Source organism: Urocitellus parryii, chromosome 9 (assembly GCF_045843805.1).
Source record: "Urocitellus parryii isolate mUroPar1 chromosome 9, mUroPar1.hap1, whole genome shotgun sequence".
NCBI classification, from domain to species: domain Eukaryota; kingdom Metazoa; phylum Chordata; class Mammalia; order Rodentia; family Sciuridae; genus Urocitellus; species Urocitellus parryii.
In genome coordinates this window covers 5,208,942-5,227,483 of record NC_135539.1, presented here as the reverse complement: position 1 = coordinate 5,227,483, position 18,542 = coordinate 5,208,942, and the positions used below count along the sequence as shown (strand labels likewise).

General features: G+C 44.7%; 1 protein-coding gene across 2 annotated transcripts in view; it reads right to left on the bottom strand.

The window, feature by feature from the left end:
• The window catches only part of Glyr1 (glyoxylate reductase 1 homolog), a 32,692-nt gene that overhangs the window by 7,644 nt on the left and 6,506 nt on the right, over window positions 1–18,542 (bottom strand). The window contains exons 4-11 of one of the 2 annotated variants that reach the window (XM_026385341.2): window positions 14,319–14,457; window positions 13,571–13,813; window positions 8,691–8,777; window positions 7,790–7,846; window positions 6,725–6,775; window positions 6,564–6,637; window positions 3,747–3,846; window positions 263–373 (exon numbers count right to left, since the gene is read on the bottom strand). In XM_026385341.2, coding sequence (XP_026241126.1) covers window positions 263–373; window positions 3,747–3,846; window positions 6,564–6,637; window positions 6,725–6,775; window positions 7,790–7,846; window positions 8,691–8,777; window positions 13,571–13,813; window positions 14,319–14,457 — 862 coding nt within the window. The remainder of the gene's footprint in view (window positions 1–262; window positions 374–3,746; window positions 3,847–6,563; window positions 6,638–6,724; window positions 6,776–7,789; window positions 7,847–8,690; window positions 8,778–13,570; window positions 13,814–14,318; window positions 14,458–18,542) is intronic. The other variant, XM_026385342.2, reaches the window with a different exon arrangement.

The following is an 18,542-nucleotide window of genomic DNA, read 5'->3' as shown; positions in this document are numbered from 1 at the left end:
AAAGGCACTTAACCACAAGCTTCCAGCTCAAGAGGAATCATTTCAGTTGACTTCAATGATCCCAGTAGTTTTTATTCTTTGTTCTGAATTAAAGGGAGTCTGTATTCAACTTATGCAAGTACCCTTCCCAATGGAATATAGCTCCTCATGAGAAATTCCACCCCCACATGCAGACACTCACTCATGTGCAAGGGAGAAGGGGAGGAGGCCAGCCAGCTCTCCTGGCTACAACCTGAGATGCTGAGGGGAGGGGGATCCTTACGTCCTTGGCTGCCTTTGGATCCGACACACAGGCGAAAGTGATGTCACAAGTTGAAACGACTTCCGCGGGGGTTCTTCCTAGGCGGGCCCCCTCCTGGATGAACAAATCACACTGCAAAAGTCACAGATCCTACCGTGAGCAGCAGGCAGTGCACAACAAACATGCCAGCAAGCCAGAGGTGCCTGGCCAGTCCTCCTGGACATCTCCAGAACAAGGAAAGTTAGGCAAGAACCCCTACCACTGAGCTTATACCCCCAGGCCTCACCTTTCAGTTCTGTTTACTTTTTTTTGGGGGGGGGAGTATTATCAAAAAACTATTTATCTTTTTATTTATCTCTTCTTTTCTTTCTTTCTTTTTGTGGTGGTAGAGATTGAACCCAGGGCCTTGGAAATGCTAGGAAAGTACTTTATCAATCAGCCATACTCCCAGCCTTATCTTTTTTCTCTTCTTCTTCTTTTTAATATTTTTAGTTGTTGATGGACACAATACCCTAATTTTATTTATTTTTTGTGGTGCTGAGGATTAAACCCAGTGCCTTACATGTGCTAGGCAAGCGCTCTACCACTGAGCCACAACCCCAGTCCCTTATGATCTTTTTCTTTGGTGATTCTTATTGTTTCTAGGCTCAGAAAGACCTACATTAATTTTTTTTCCTCTGGTTTATTTTTCCTTTAAAAAAAATTAATTCAGGGCTGGGGATGTGGCTCAAGCAGTAGCACGCTTGCTTGGCATGCGCGCAGCGCTGGGTTCGATCCTCAGCACCACATAAAATGTTAGGTCCACCGAAAACTAAAAAATAAAAAATAAATATTAAAAAATTCTCTCTCTTAAAAAAAAAATTAATTCAGGCCAGGCACTTTGGTGCACAGCTATAATCCTCAGGAGGCTGAGACGGGAGGATTACAAGTTCAACCAGCCTCAGCAACTTAGTGAGAAAAAACAAACAAACAAAAAAATAAACCCAAAAAAACAAAGGAGTGGGGATGAGACTCGGGTTAAGCCAGGAGAGCTGGCTGGCCTCCTCCCCTTCTCCCTTGCTTCAATACCCAGCACTAAAATCAATCAATCAATCAAGTACTTGATTTGGAACATATTTTAGTAAGTGGTAAGATGTGAGATTAGTATTCTCCCACATTTCTTTTTTTTGGAGGCGAGGATGGGGGTACTTGGGACTGAACTCAGGGGCACTCAACTACTGAGCCATATCCCCAATCCTATTTTTTGTATTTTATTTAGAGACAGGGTCTCACTGAGTTGTTTAGTGCCTTACTTTTTGCTGAGGCTGGCTTTCAACTCATGATCCTCCTGTCTCAGCCTCCTGAGCCACTGGGATTACAGGCGTGCGCCACAACACCCAGCAGCATTTTCCCACATTTCTAACCAGTTGTCCTAAATATATTTTTCTGACCAGTCCCTCAATGTGCCTCCGATTCCCAGTATGCTGCCCTTGTCTGAGGCTGCTGAGTCTACCTGCTGGGCCTGGGTTTCCATAACAGCCTTTTCAGTAATGAAGCTTTGGGAGGGTCCTTCTTATTGCTCTCCCTTTTCTGAAAATTAAAACTATGATTCTTATTTATTATTCCAGAAGAATCAGAGGATCACCTTCATTAAGAGCTTAAAAAAAAAAATTCCACAGGGATTGCCATCTGTATTAAATAAGGTTTTTTAAAGATGACACTCACTAAGCAATTTGTTACAAGCACCATGCTTAGTACTTTTAGACCACTGCACTGACTCCTGGCCGGTGCTCTCCTCATGGTCACCTCACTGTTGAGGATGCTGGGGTTCAGGGAAGGGAGTTTAGCAGAAGAAGGAAAGCGCAGCTAGGACCCGAATCTAGGCTTGCCTGACTCCAGCCTAAATTCACATCTGCTTTGCTCTGCTGCCTGTCTGTAAATCTGGAAAGGTCATGTTGATGACACAAGTTTCCAGTCAGGAAGGCAGGATGGCCAGAGGCACTTCTATCAGGGGAAATATGCTCCCTAGGCAAAACTGCTGACTCTCCCATGTCCTTGTGACCACATTCGTCTAGACATCCTGGTTCTCCTCGCCTTCAATAGCAGCAGTAGGGACTAAGAAGAATGTCTGAGCCACAAAGTCTCCAGCCAGCAGGCCTGAGATCTTGCTCCTGACTCAGGTCCCCACAGTATTTCTTAAATTATTAAAAAAGAAGAAAAAGAAGAAGAAGAGAAAAAAGATAAGGCTGGGAGTATGGCTCATTGATAAAGTACTTTCCTAGCATTTACAAGGCCCTGGGTTCAGGTTCCGACAGTGACTATCCAAGCCCAGCATCTGCAGAGCTGCTACCTGAGAATGGCTTTTGGTGCCCGTTTCCCTAGCCACCCTCGCCAACCCACAACTCTGCAGTTTTTGAAAAGCGCTTTATTCTGTGAAGTTAATTTTTAACTTGCCTAGAACTTTTTTTTTTTAAGTGCTAGGAATCAAAACCACTGCCTTGCACTGCTAAGTATGTGCTCTCTCACTGAGCTTCACCCCCAACCCCTAGGAAGTTTTTGTTAATTCAGAGCCATCAGTCAGCTCCACTATCTCCTTGAGTAGCCACACCCCACCTCAGCCCTCACTGCCACTTAATGCTCATGGGGCTAACAGTGTCTTGTTGCGCACATGTACACCATGTGCCTCAAGAGGATGTATTATTTGAGTTTTTCTTCACTCTGTAAGAAATACAGGGCTTTAGTTTCCTGGTACTCAGAATATAGTTCTTTACCTTTTCTTGAATGAGAACTTGATAGGAGCCATGGCCTCTCTCCATTACAAAAGGTACAAATTCACAGATTTAGAATTTCATTTCTGAGCATGTGTGGGTCCCCTGAAGCAAGAGGCCATCAATTTAAGTTCTAAACCTCTATATTTATATGGTTCAATACAGCAGCCTTAGTTACACAAGGGTATTTAAATTCAAATTACATAAAATTAAAAATTCAATGGTGCTGTTGTACTAGATACATTTCAAGTGTTCTATAGCCGACTGTGGTCAGTGGCTCCTACACTGGATAGCAGACACAGCATCTCTCTGCCACTGTAGAATGCTCTGCTGCATGGCACTGCTCAAGAGGTCCACACGGCAGAACATGGAGTAGCCACTATAAAGAACAAAGGAGATCTACCTACCTGCTCTACACGAATGACACAATACAGTACTCACCAACCACAAATGTAATACATACACATAGTACCTGCATATGCATGAAATAATGTCTATAAAAACCTAACAGGAGTCATCCCAGGTAACAGAAGGGAGTAGGAGAAATTACCCTTTGTTTTATATCCATGGGTATTTTTAAACATTTAGCTTTGATAATAACATTCTAAGTTTACCTATCTACATTCCACCTGCTGGACTAAGTGTGGCTTCTCCTACTTTACTCCACACGGAATGCTGAGTAAAAACGACAGGAAAGATATCTGTCTTTAGAGTTACCCCATACTCCAAGGCCCCAAAGCCCCACCCTTGATGCTTACTTTCTCTGCAGTCCGGTTCCAGACAGTCACCGTGTGACCCATTTTTAGTAAGTTGGAGACGATGCCACTTCCCATGAGGCCAAGGCCCAAAAATCCTATCCTGAAAGAGACAAGGACTGATCAGTTCTGGGGAGTGGAAGGAACAGGGTGAGGATGTGTCCTTCCTGCAAGCACAATGTTGGGAATGGGACTTCAGGCTGCTAGAAACACTACCAGCAGGTTGACAGGTGTGCTGTGTTCGTTACACTGACTACTGGTCTACTGAGTCTAAAAGTGTCCCTAAATGCCAGCAGGCATTTCTAAACCCTGGGCTGCAATAAAAGAAGTATGGCTTGGACAGCTTAGGGCAAGCCCTCCAACTGGGCTCCCCTGCTGCTTTGACAGAGGCTCTGAGCTTATAACCACATCACAGTGGGGAAGCAGTTACCTATCTTCAGCCTTCAAACAACTTCCTGCCCAGCCACCTTGAGTCCTAGGCTTTCCAATGCCACTTTAGAGTACATCAGGATCCAGGACAAGTCACAGAGGCAATATATCCAGAGCCAGGCAACTTCTTCAGTCACAGGAAGCAGGATCAGTCCACATCTCCCCTTTCTGACTTTAGTTCTCCCAGGCTCTGGCTTTCAGTCTTACTTATCTATTCTTTCTGTTGTCAGCAGAGGTGAGCCCTGTCCCTCTATTTCAATGCAAAGTCCTTGGCCTAAGCTTTAGAACCCATCTTTCCTACTGTACAAATTCTTCCCATGCCTGCTTCTCCCCTACATCCCTGGAGCCCATCATGATGCTCTGTGACTGAAGCAAATGGCAGCAGCCACAGTCTGCCTAGCTCCATTTCCTCACCTGCTCTTTCCTGCAAACTAGCACAGCTTGGGTGCTAGTTGCTACTACTGCTATTTCTACATGCTTTTGCAGATGACTTTTATCTTTCCCAAATGTCTTTTCTGGTTCTTGAACTTCATCTCTTCTTGCATGGGACAGGCTCAAACTCGTAATCCTCCTGCTTCAACCTCCTGAGTCAATGGGATTACAGGCATGTGCCATTGGCCCTGGGTCAATGCCTCTTTATTTCTGACTCTTTCCCATTCTTATTTGGGTTTCCTCCTAGCTCTAGACATCCTCTGCAGTTCTCTACTTTGACCCAGAGTTAGTTGGATAATGTTTTAATATTTTTGGTTTTCTGGAATCATAGCTGCAGTCACCCATGCAAACTAGCTTTCCCACTCAGAGGTCCCCAATTTTCCTGGAATACTCACTGCTTGCACCTCCCTGTCCCAGCTCACTTCATTTGAATCAATGTTGAAGATGGAACCCACTACTATCTTCACTAAAACAAGGCCCATTACCTATTAAGTTTCATGCCAAGATTTAAAAACACAAAGGTATCTTTTGCCATCTACGCTTTCTGGGTAGTACAGCACTCCTTGATTCTAGATCAATTCAGGTTAGTTCTTTTTCCTTTTCTTCATGGTGCAGGAAACCCAATAGACCTATAGACAAAGCTTCTAGAATTTCCTCCGCCCCCCACAGTATTATGGATTGAGTTCAGGACCATGTGCAGGCAGAGAAGTGCTCTACTGAACTATATCTCCAGGCCCTGGCCCCTACTCCTTTTGAGACAAGGTCTGATTAAATTGCCAAGACTAAGTAGCTTTGAACCTGTAACCCTGCCTCATTTTCCCAAGTGCTGGGTTTGTGGGTATGGGCTATCATACTTGGCAAGCCTCCCTGAGGTGTTGATGTGGACTACATGGCAACACAACTGGTTTTCTTTGCGGTTGGCTTCAAATGCCACATATTTGAAAAAAACTGACTAAAGGGGCAACCAAGGTCTTGAACGAGAGTCCCCAGCCCTGTCCTGGCAGTTTTTACAACTTACCTCACTGTCACTAATGAATGGATGACAATTATCCCCCCTTTTGCTAGCACACAACAACACTATCTCCTTATTCCACAACGGGAAGTTCACTGCTAAATATAACTTGGAAAATTAGTGATTTCAGCATCACAAAAAAATCATAAAGTAAAAGATGTGCTGTTTTTAGTCCGGGAAAGAACTGGGTGGAAGGAACAAATTGGAAATTCAGACTTGTTATTTTGTGAAGGAGACCCAACTGGCTTACAGAGGAGGAGCAAAGGCAAGTCCAGGGATAAGCTCAGGTTGAGGATGGTCTTGTCCCTGACCTAGGCAGGGCAGTTTAAGAGCAGCAAGCAGGTATAGAGCAATGACAACAGGCAACACCATGGAGAGCTAGGGAAGGCAGAACAACCTGCTTTATTTCAAGTATCTTAACCCCTTTCCCACCGCCTGCCCCACCCCAGAGGCCAATCTTGGGGCTTTTGTCAAGGGTCTGCTAAGCAGTGGTTTCCAAAGAGGGTCCACCTGACTGGCAACAGCAACAGCAGCAGCAGTGTATCTGCTAATTGTTAAAAATATGTATTCTCAAGGTTCCACCCCAGACCCAATGACTGAGAAGCCCTGGGCAGGAGTAGATGCCAGCAGCTGGTGCTTTATAAGCCAACTTCTAGTGATTATGAGGCACAGCCAAGTCTGAGAATCTCCTGCTTCAAGACTCAAAAGAGATACAGAAACCAACCATTAAGCTTATGCCCAAGGGAGACAGTATGGATTTAAACGACCACTTCTATCTCCCACAAGTCAAACTGCTCCCAGACAAATCACTGTCAATAAGTATTATAATATTCCCTCTTTCCATTTGATCCCAGTAATGGCTGGGACAGAGTGTTGTTAAGGGTCCCCGAGGAGTCACCTCCCTCTCCCCAACAGAACTTAGGAGGCCTTCTTATCAAAGCTCTTACTTTTTGTCTGTGGGTGTGATGCTGCCATTCACGGCTGTGCTGTCTGCTGCCTGGATGGAGGTGGAACCGGTTTCCTAGGGATAGGAAGCACAAATCATCCAATCAGCCAGCCCACAGCAAGGCCTCATGTGAAAATCAAAACAAGCATGGAACCTACATACCTCTTCACATATTTTCAACTTCTTTGTGATTGCCTGGTAACAGACAGCTGGCTAACAGGGAGGAGAAAGATCATTTGTTAAGTAGAATGGTTAATAGGTCTTAATCACAATTTCCCTGAAAAGTCAGGCCTAAAGTGGGGAGTTAACATCGAATACTATTTGCTATATAATTTTTTTTCAACACTGGGGATTGACCTCAGGGCACTCTACCACTGAGCTACATCCCCAGTCCTTTTTATTTTTTAGGAATAGGGTCTTGCTGAATTGCCAAGCTTGGCCTGGAACTTGCAATCCTCTGGCCTTAGCCTACTGAGTGGCTGGGATTACAAATGTGCACCACCACCCTGCTTGTTTGTTATATGATTTTATTGAGCTCCAAATGAGATGCTAGACAGTTAACACACGTTACCTTGTTCAATCCTCTGTGCAACTCTACCAGGTTCTGTATATTGTTAGTAAACTGAGAATCAGAGATCGTGTAGTCTTGTGCCCCGACTTACTAAGCTGGTCAGTGTGACTCTGCTTGGAACTCATACCTGTCCAACTAAGAATCTATACACTATCATCCTAGCAAGGACCAGCCTCATCCATGGCTTTGCAGAATGTAGGAAAGACCAGAAGACTGTCTCCCAGGCAACACAGGCTGCTGCACGGAGGTGGACAGCTTGCAATACTTGGCTTCTCCCTGGCCTCTAAAGGTGACTCTGAATATCTCTACCATACAGCTGGCCAAGTTTGAAAAGCTTTATCATGGTTTATTTTTTTAGTTGTAGGTGGACACAATACCCTTATTTTATTTATTTATGTGGTTCTGAGGATCAAACCCAGGGCCCTCACATTTGCTGGGCAAGTGCTCTACCACTGAGCCCAGCCCAGTCCTATTCTGGTTTATTTTTAATCTCAGCATCACATGACTTCCTCATGGACCTACAGTGTGATTTTTTGCCAATTGCTCTGGGTTAGGCCAGAGCCTAAATTTCACACTGGTCAAGTGGTCCCAGTTGAGTGTATTCCCCAGGAGGATGGCCCCCAAAGAAGGGCTGGGCACCTCACATGGCCACTCACCTTCTCTGTCTGGCTCAGCAGGAAATGATGGAAATGAGGATCTGCATCTTTGACAGGCTGAAACCAGAAGACAATCAATTTTAAGCAAGCTACCTTCCACCAAAGGGTACTTCCTCCTACCTGGACCTGGACTCTATTCAGCTACAGTGCCTCTGATCTAGTCCCTTTCACAGCTATCTAGAAATTCTTTCCACTTTTGACCTAAGCCTGTTATAAAGAAAAGACTACCGTCCTACCCAGGGGAAAACTAGCTTCAAATGGAGAAGGACATCTGTTTTTGCCAGGTTGGTATACAAATTATTCCAGTAACACTGTGGGAAAATATTAAATAAGCACACTAGTATTTCAGTGTTCAATATTCATGAGGCACTCAGACAACCCAGTAGGCTAGGCCTCAGTGATTCCTAGGACTCTTCCAGTTTGGGAGTTTGGCCTTCCTGTGTCTGAGGCCAGACCCTTGAGGGCTCATCTTCCCATGTATAGATTCTGACACAGGAACTGAGTAGCTACAACTACAGACCTCCACAGCTGCTCACAAGAGTCCCAGCAACAGGTGGAGCAATGCCACTCATACAATCACAGGCTATTAAACATCAAGAGTTGTATTTATGGACAATGAGAGGATGTTTATAAAATATTAAGTAAAAAAAAAAAAATGTGCAGAATGATCCCCCTTTGGTGGCGGAGGGAGCAGACCAATGCTCAGAATCAGTTACTTCAAATGTAATGCACACACCAAAGGTCAGGGTTTTACTTTTTACCTAATGGACTTCTCTACTGTTTTGCCATTAAACAAAGACAACAACAAAAATTAAAAAAAAGGGGGGGGGGAAGGAAAGACAATCTCAGTAGTGCCAGGAAACCTGCTGACATGGCAATGGGACACAGGAGAGCTCTTTACCTCGCTTGCAGTCGGCTGCCATTTAAACGCGGCCATCGGTCCAGCCATCATTCCCTTCACGGTACTAGACTCAGGGATGGTGAGGTCCTATAGAGGAAAGACAGAGCATCAGGACACTTTGCTTCCTTTTGGTCACATTCAGCCCTGAGCTAAGCCCTGGCAAGCACCACGGTCTAAGTTTAAGTTTAAGCCCATCCCCAGGCAAGATTCTGAAGACTGTTCCTCTGGAGAAACACAGCATGCTTTTCTGGTAGACACAAAGTGAGCCTTTCTTCTCCATTCCTGAAATGATAAAATGTGTTCTTGTGCCTACATTTCACAAGGAAGGAGGTAATCAGAAAGCCTGATATGGCCTGCAGTGTTGTCGGCAAAGTCATAGGAAAAATTCCTTATAGCAATAATGAATATTAAATGACCATTAAGAAACAGTAGTGACTTCAGAAGGAACCCACCATATCTTAAAAAAAAAAAAAAAAAGCTGCAGGTGAGGCAGACTGTCCAAACTTTATAGCTGCGACATGGTGAAACTAGAACACACCCAGGGTAGTCACCCTGGAGCTACTCCTCTTCTACACTGCCTGGTGCCCATTCCTCCTGGGCAAAAGGTCACTGTTTCAGCTTTACAGCCCATCCAGCCTCTCCCTCCTGCTCAGTGTTACCTCGTACCTCCTCCCTTTCCACCCCTGCGCTCTCCTGACGTGTCCATCTGGGTGCCAATGTGAATCTGGACGTGCCCCAGGAACTCTCCAGCTCCCCGGCCCACACTTCTTTTTCCACTGATCCACCAAGCCAAGGCCTCTGGCAGTCCTTCTTGGTTCTTCCCTCTTTAACCCAGCAGCAATGACTTCTGCTTTATAGCTGGCTATCTGTCCGGCCCCTCACCATCCTCACTGATAACTCCCAAACTCTGGCCATCACCACCAGTTACTTGACTGGTTACAAGACAAATTTCCCTGCTTCCATTCTGAGTCTCCACAGTCTAATACTGCACAGCAGCCGGACAATCTTTTTAAAAATTGAGTCAGTCCACGGCATTCTCTGCTGAATACCAGCTTCCCACCTCACACAGCACAGCCTACACTTTCTTATGGCAACCTATAGGGAGGGTTCTATGTGGTTTGTAATACCAGCCACAGGATAATCTCTAACCTTGAGTCCCAATTCTTTTCTCTCCCTCATCAGTTGCTCACCCACCAGCACTCCACTGGCTATACCCCTTCCCCAAATGTATCAAGTATGCACCTGCCTCAGTGCCTTTGCACTACTGGGAATATTTTCCAACAGATGTCTGCTTGGTTCACAGGCTACGTCTCTGCTGAAATGTCCCTGATCAGAAAGGCCTTACCTGACCTACCTGTATTTCCCCCACTGGAATGTCGATTCTGACCCTAATAACAGCATGCTTCCATAGGGCTTCCTATGTGCTATATGCATGGTCTCACATAACCCCTGTCACCTCATGACAGAGAACTGCTATCACCTTCATTTTATGGAAGAGAAAATGGAGATGTGGAGAGTTTAAATAGCCTTGGCTAAGGTCACTGAGCTAGCCATTAGTGCAGTAGATCAAATTTAAACTCAGGAAATTGGCTGTAGGGCTTGTGCTATTAAAAGTATATTCTAGAAAAGCAAGAAGTTTGCCAGTTTTGTTCAATCTCTACCCTATGCCAGAAACCATGTCTGGCACATAGTTGAGATTCAATACTTATTGAAGAAGTGAGGGGCCTCATCTGTGTCACACTGCTTTCCTTCCAGACGGCTGGCTCGTGGGGGAGCTGTTCAATACACATTTGGTGAATAATGAGGCTTTGAGGAGAAATAAAAGACCCAGGGCAGTGCTGGCCAGAAAAATTTTCTGCAACGAAGGCCATGCTGGATATCTGTGCTTTTTGACACAGAAGCCTCTAATCATGTGTCATATGGCATACCTGATACCAGCCTAGCACAACTGAGGAGTAACCAAGAAACTGAATTTTAAATCATACTCTGTATAATTTACATGCTGACAGTTCTCCTGTGAGAGAAGCCTTCAAATGGTCACACATGGCTAAGGACTGTGCAGCTCTAGGGAAGATGGTATGGGAGCAAGATGAACATAGCTCTGGGTCCAGCATGAAGTACAATTCCCAAATTGTTGGTCTTTGCATGAGTTTGAAATATTAGGAGAGCCACAGGCTTGGCCATACTACTTCTGTTATGCTGGTTGGTGCCCAGAGCTGTTGCTCTCAGCTCAGGACTAGGAAAGAAGGACCCTAGCAAGAGCATGGGAGCACACTGCCCAGCACACTCACCAACAGAAGTCTAGACACTGCCCACACCCAGCCTGGCCTGCCGGCATGTAACCTCCCGGATCCAGGTCAACCTTTTGAATTATTACCTATGGGGCAGGAGATGATGCCTGGAATGACTCACCTGTGTTTCTGCCCAGCTATCAGCCTGTGCTCTGCTCTATTTCTGAGAGGAGCTTGCCAGTCAAATGACAACCACTATGGCAAAATACACACACTCTTTTGAGGCTACAGAATAGATCAGGTTGGAAGAATGCTTCAAAATACCAGTGCCCTGGCACAGTTCCCCTGTGCGTCTGAAGATGCTGAGCTGAGACTGCTGTCTGACCTGTGCCTCTCCCCACACTCACCCCGTCCTCAGAACACATCCTTGCACCACAGGCTACGCCAAGCACAAAGGCTATGCAGGAAGGACACTGAAAAGGGTCAACAGCAGGGAGAGCCCCTGGACTGAAACATGACTAAATGTCTTTACCCTCCAGATGACCAACTCAGCCCTGAGAGAAATGCCTTTGTACTGGGGGCCTGGGCAGGGGCCTTTGGCTGCGCTAAAGCCACCACCAAGCTCTCAGCGCACAACCATCTCCCACCTTTGAAATACCAACGCAAAGCCATGGTCAGATGCCCAGTAAGCCATATACTGCTTAGGGCTCGGCCATTGACTCACTGAATTCTCATAATAATGACCAGATGAGGAAACTGAGGCAAAGGAACTGGCCAAGATCATGCAGCTGTAGGAAGTCACAGGGCCACAATTCAATCTCAGGGCCTTAGACCTAATCTCTCGATATACATACCCTTAAACAAAAAGAAGCTAATTCTCTCCATGGTGACATAGGAGTTGATGAGATACTTGCTTTAGAACAATATGGAATGTGAAAAACAGGTTAAAGCCTGACAGCCCAGATTCCTTCTAGATCCCTGGGAAGACAACTCAAAAGCCACATGACACCTACTATGACTAGATCACACTCCCTGTGAAGTGTCCTGCATACTGCAGTTGGCAGTTTTCTCCACCTCCTGGCTCATGGTCATTGGGGAAAGGGCTTTCCTATTGTTTTAGGCCATTTAACAGTGAGACAGAATGTCTCTAAACAGACTACATACACAGTGGCAGCCACAGAGATGCTCCTTTGGACCCAAAAAGTGCTGTTTTTTGTTTTAAATACGTTAATTTTTAATTTATTTTTATATGGTACTCAGGATCGAACACAGTGCTTCACACATGCTAGGCAAGAGCTCTACCACACACCTATATTCCCAGCCCCTTTTACTTTTTATTTTGAAACAGGTCTCCCTAATGTTGCTTAGGGCTTTGCTAAGTTGCTGACTCTGGCCTGGAATTGTGATCCTTCTGCCTCAGCCTCCCAGCTTGCTGTCCCTGCATGTTCGAACATTTCTTCTTCCAATCAGGCAGCTTCTCTTGCTCTCACTGCCTGCCTGGCCTTACTGGTGTTTGAATCTGCCAACCACGCTCTGATGTCTAGTGGTCTGGTCACCCACTTTCCTGCTGGTCATTTGGGTTCTGTTTCTTCTATCCTGCTGCTGACAGTTCTCCTGTGTGAGAGAACCCTTCATCTAGATATTCTCCCTGGGCTCCAGAGACTGGACCTACGTTTTGTCAGCGAGAATGAGAAAGACACAACATTCCCACTGATTTCACCCTGCTGGCGCCTCAGATGCTACCATCACAGACCACATCTTTTCTCTGCAGAGCAGCCTATGCCTTTCTTTCTCACTTTCCCAAGGCGAGCTCATCCAGTCACATGAAGTCAATCATCCTTCCTCCAGGGCTGCCTCCCAAACCTACATGTCTAGTCCTATCTATACTGTGCCTCAAATTCATCACATTCAGAATAGAATGGGGCTGGGGTGTGGCTCAGTGGTACAGCACTTGCCTAGCCTGTGTGAGGTCCTGGGTTCAATACCTAGCATAGCAATAAACAAATTAAAAACCCCAATCCCACATGGACCTGCCCTCTTTTACTTCCTGGAGGGTCAGCTCCATCTCCTGACTCCTCTGTGTATAAGGATCTTATCACCATTTTCTCAGAAGCGAAGCTGACAATTACCTTCTTTTCCCTTTTCACATTCATCCTTTATACAACTGGTTACCAAATTGTAGGGAGGCTTCCTCCATTGAACTTTGAGCATACTCTTTTTCAAGACTTACTATTGCCCCTCACGAATGTGTACCTGGCTTTGAACCTGTAATGCGTGGCGCATACTGCCACTTTCACTTAGCTGCACGGGGCCCACTGCTTAAGAAGACCACAGGCCCTCCACAATCTACTGAACACTTGCCCCCATCTCTGCTTGCCTAACTGTCCTCCACTGTACCAAGACATACACACCATCACCTCTGGGGCATCTTCTCCCTCTGTCACTAGCCCTTCCCAGCCAGCCTGTGTCCACTGGCTCAGGTGGACTCAGGCCTGTTCATCCATCTCTCATCTGGGCTGCGGGCTTCTTCAAGGCAGCACTCAGGACAGGACTCCACACCACTGGTGAGCAGAAGCATGCTGCATGGTCCAGCTCTACCTTACACACAAGGAGGTCACTAAATCCAGAAGCTACAGTGGTAAGACAAACCTTCTCATCCTTTGGGGGCCGACCCCGTTTCCGGGGACTTTGCTCTTGGGCTCTTTTCAGAGGGGGTTTGGAGCCTCTCTCTGCAGAGCCTGAAGACACCCTCTTCTTTCCTTCTCCCACGTTCTTCTTCACCTTCCCTTCAGACAGGCTAAGTTTGCGCTTCTCGTCACCTGAGTTTGGCCTACTCCTCTCCTCACTGGAATTACGCCGACTCTTGTCATCAGCAGAGGTGTGGGATGATGTCTGAAAGTTTAATAATAATAATGATAGCCACACAACAGCTGCTGCTGCCACCAACATGTGCCGTGCACTGCTACAGGCACTTCTGTGAATCATCCTCACAGCCACCCTATGACACAGGTTCCTTGGTCACCCCCACTTACATTGGGGGAAGTAGATTAAAAAAAAAAAAAGAACTGAGTCACTTGTCCACAGTGCCAAAGCTAGGAGGTGGGGTTTAAACTCAGGGTACATATCCAGAGGCTATGCCCCTATGCTCTGTGCTGCACTTGAAAGCTAAGCTATTCCTCTTGGTTCACAAAACTTCCCCAACAACAAGCTATTCTGGAAGGTGAGCCACAGGCACAGAGTTGCAAGCTGATGAGCCAAAGGCTAATACCTTAAAACTGAAGTATTGCCCTCTCCAGGCATCTCTTAATAGAGTTGTGGGACTGGGTGACATTTAATCTTCTAGTAACTATGCAAAATAACAGGCTTAGTGAAAAGGGAAAATTGGAATCTCTCTCACCTGGTCTTTCCCTTTGGCTCTCCTGAGGAACTCTTCAACAGCATCCACAGCTTGCTGGAATCGTTTACCCTTGTTGATTTTTATCATTTCCTCTTTATGAGCATGATATGGCTTTAGCTGTTCCACTTTGATCCAGGCACTAGCAGAAAACAGAGAAAGGGTATGTGATCCATACTGTGAATGTTGAAAACTACCAAAGATCTCACTAGAGCAGAATGCAAACATCCATTTGGTTTAACTGGAATTTCAAAAAGGCTTGACACTTTTAAAAAACATGTACTCAACCATCCCAAACTTTTGAGGCTATAGTATATTTTCTTGAAATAAGTAAAGGAAAACCACCACAGCAGCCACTATAACAAATCAGAACATACCTCATATGAAATTGTATGTTATACACTATTGTTTCTATTCTCATTTACTAGCTTCAACATTCAACCACACATACCCAGCCACTTGCTCAGAACAAGAGAAAGCTGGAGATGGTCTCACTGTACAGCACAAAAGCCACACATGCATCCCTGGTAATCAAGAGTCCCTGAAAGCATCATAAACTATGGCAATGTAAGTGTGTAAGAAAACACTTGCTGCCTGTCAACAACTTGAGCCAGATTTATGTTCTGCCCATCAACCAAGAGTCAGGGATGTGGTCAGAGATAAAGAAATCCAGCAACTTCTAAAGTTGGTGGCTCTTACAGATATTTCCAGTTGCTGAGCCTATATTTGATCATAAATGATGGTATCCATGGCTATTAAACCACGCAAAACATATGGTTTGGGATGAGGGCAGCAGTTACAAAAGGAGGCCTTTACTAATGAGATTGTTCTTAAAAGTCAAGGTAGAATGCACTCCTCTGATATCTAATTTTTAATTTCTACCATCAACATGTAACATTCAAACTGAAAAAAGTAGCCAGTCATCAATTCTGGAATACCTGGCCTACCACACTAACCTGAGCAAGTTTGCAACAACTGGCTTTCTGTGGTTTCCCTGAATGACATTTGGCTTAGAAAATTTCAAATATAAAAGAGAATATTATAGGCTTGGCAACATATCACTTAATTAACATATGTTTTATCTTGCAATACTCACCAGTGTCATAGTGTAACCTTCAGAAAAAAATGGGTCAGGCTAAGGATGTAGAAACTGGGCTATCTCACTACTTAAACGTTCTTTCCTTAGAGAAGGCTGGAGGATATGCACTAATATTGAAAGTGCAAACTTCTGTATACAGAAATAATGCTACAACCCACAACAGCCACTTGTACTTTGGGTATTGTGTAAAAGCCATGATGGTGGGTCAGAACAACATGACAGCCCTGGGCTGCCAGCCTGCAAATGCAAGTCACCAAATGAGAGTGAGACAATTCCTCTATAGCTAATCCAAACAATTCACAGGGACACAGAGCTCTGGCCACAGTCATAAAACAGATGCTTCCCAGGGACTAACTCAGCTTAAAGTCTGCAATTTGACACAAGAAAGTCAATGAGTCCAATCCCAGGGAGAAGACAAGAAAGGAGATCTTACCCCTTATTTTTTGAACTGACTCCCCTGCCTCTCCCTGCATTTACAGTTGACTGTAAGGACAGGCTGGAGCAATCAGATGCAAAGTCAGTTAGGCTGCTGTATTAACTGTGTGGTATCAGGATGAAGTTTAAGAGCTATGGCATTCAGGACCCACATCACCCTCCTAGGAGCTGCAGGGTAGATGAGACCTGTACAAGTTTCCAGGAAAAGACCAACAAGGTGGTTTTTGTGGAGCTGGGACAACAGACTCCAAGAGCTTTAATCCCACCTACTCCTTCCTGCTACTGCCATCACCACCTCCTACCCAGCCTCGCATCAATCTCTGAATCAGAGAAAATGCAAAGGCAAGGACATCTATGGAGAAAGCACCAATAAATCAACACCCCCCCCCATTTTTTCTGTTGAAGCATTTTAAATGGATTACTGATTTCTGCCAGAAGCAACAGTACACTCAAAATTCCATTTACCCTCAAGATAGGAATTTGAGATACTACAATGAAATTTTCCTCTCTACAACCATCTTTGAAATTATAAAATAATTTTCTAAACAGTCCAAATAAGACTTACAAAAAAGACTTTAAAAGGATAAAGGCAAGAAACATTAATAAACTTAGGAAATTGACCTATTGTTGGAAAGGCATCCTGGGGCATCAGAAAGTCAAATACCAGCTCATCTGCTCCTAGGATTACCTCTTAAGTGAACCCAGCTTAAATCACTTTGGTAGACTTTTTCTCTAAAGACTATACCACAAAACCTCCCTCTTTTTAAAGTGGATGTGCTTTCCAGCTAGAACTTCAGCAGAGCACCCCTCTGATTCAGAGGCAATCAATAAATGATCATTGATGCCTTCCAGGCATGTGGCGGGGTGGTCCCCTATCAATGGGTTAAAAGGTGCTGGAAGGCTCACTTGGTAAGGCTTTAGCATTTGTTTTGTTGTTGGTTTTTAAATGATTCCTCACCGCCCTTCTCCCTGTGTTGGGCATGGAACCAAGGGCTTGGTTCATGCTTATTGTGCTCTACCACTGAGCTACACTCCCAGACTTAAACGACTATTCAGTTTCTTTCCTTGTAATAAGCTGAAACTTGTGATTTTCCTCATATGCTCCTCCCAATGCCTGGCCGGAGCTTTACCTTTTCAGTCTAATTTGCTGTGAGCTGGGAAATCAGAAAGAACAAGCTTACCAGGTTGTCTAATGTGTGAGGATTTGCTTTTATGTAGAAGGCAGTAATTATACTTTGCTTGTGGTGGTAAGCAACTAAAAAAAAAGTAACTAGTAATTGAGAGGCCATTACAGAGAAGGAAAAGGAAGGCCCCTTAAACTATCTAAAGGGAAAAGGCAAGAAAAGCAATGTGTGTAGCTTGCATCCACTCATGTGAAGATGAAAAAAATGAATACACACAACTTCTCAATGCTTCACCAATCTCTCTGGAGGGACATGACACAGGAAACGCTATCTATCTGGGCAGCTGAGGGATGGGGATGATTGGATCTGCCTTCTTGATTACTGCTTAACTTTTTTTTTGGGGGGGGGGACCGTAAATCTGTATTATATATAAAAAACAAGTCAGGGGCTGGAAATGTAGTTCAGTGCTAGAGTGTTTGTCTAGCATGCATGAGACCCTGGTTTAATCCCCAGCACTACAAAACAAACAAAACCCATCAAATTTGTACTAAAGGATCCTGTGTAGAACTTGGGCTATTCCAACTCCAGATGTTCCCCATGATTTGGAGACTTGCTCTGGAGGGGAGCTCCTGCCTAGCTGATGTAATTGCACATAATGCATCCCAGAGCAGCCAACTTACCCTGGTGTCCTAAAAAGTTCCTTCACATTCAGAACTTACAAACGAATACAAAAACTAGCATTTTCAAACACTCTGATCTGCTCTTCCCTTAAATGAAAATCATGTACATAGATGTTGTATTAGAGATGTCAGTCTATGACCAATCTCAAAGATTCTCACATGTGACTTCTTAACCTTCATCTTGACACAATGACCTGTACTGAAATCTTGAAGCTGGATGGAGGGGTGTGGGGGGATGACATGGACACAGTGAGAAAAAGAAAATGAACATGGGGCACAAAATCCAAAGGAAATTACAAGGACAGGGTCAGAAGAATATGGGTTCCCTTCTTCATATGGATTTGTGAGTAGTACTCAATAAGCAATTTCTTTTATGTCTTTTTTAAAAAATAATTAAAAGACTGGGGATTACTGTGGTGTTATAGGTCCAAGTCTAAACTATCCAGAAATACAGGCATCAGAAAATATGCACAGAAAATGAGGAATTCCTCAGTTAACTTCAAGCAAATGTAATCTTAAAGACATTAACAAAGACTTATATAGATAAGACCTTGTTTCAGAACCCTGAAAACATTCCCAAATGCTGGATGAGAATTTTAGGCTATACTGCCTACATTCATAAATGACTGGCAATTTCTTTTTGGGCCAGTTTCTAAAATTCCATCATATGACACATGCTTATCCATGAAGTCCCCAGTAGGCCAGGAACTGCTCCTGCTGCTGCTGGGACAGCAGCAGCTAACTGACTCTCTCTAGAAGAGCATTTGTGTCCTGGCATGGGGACACTGCTGTCTCAATCTAGAACAGTGGCCCTCACTGTCCACTTGCCTCAACTCTCCAACTGTTACATGGTGCTAGATGTAGGGAAAGTAGGCTAGTTGGTTCCAGG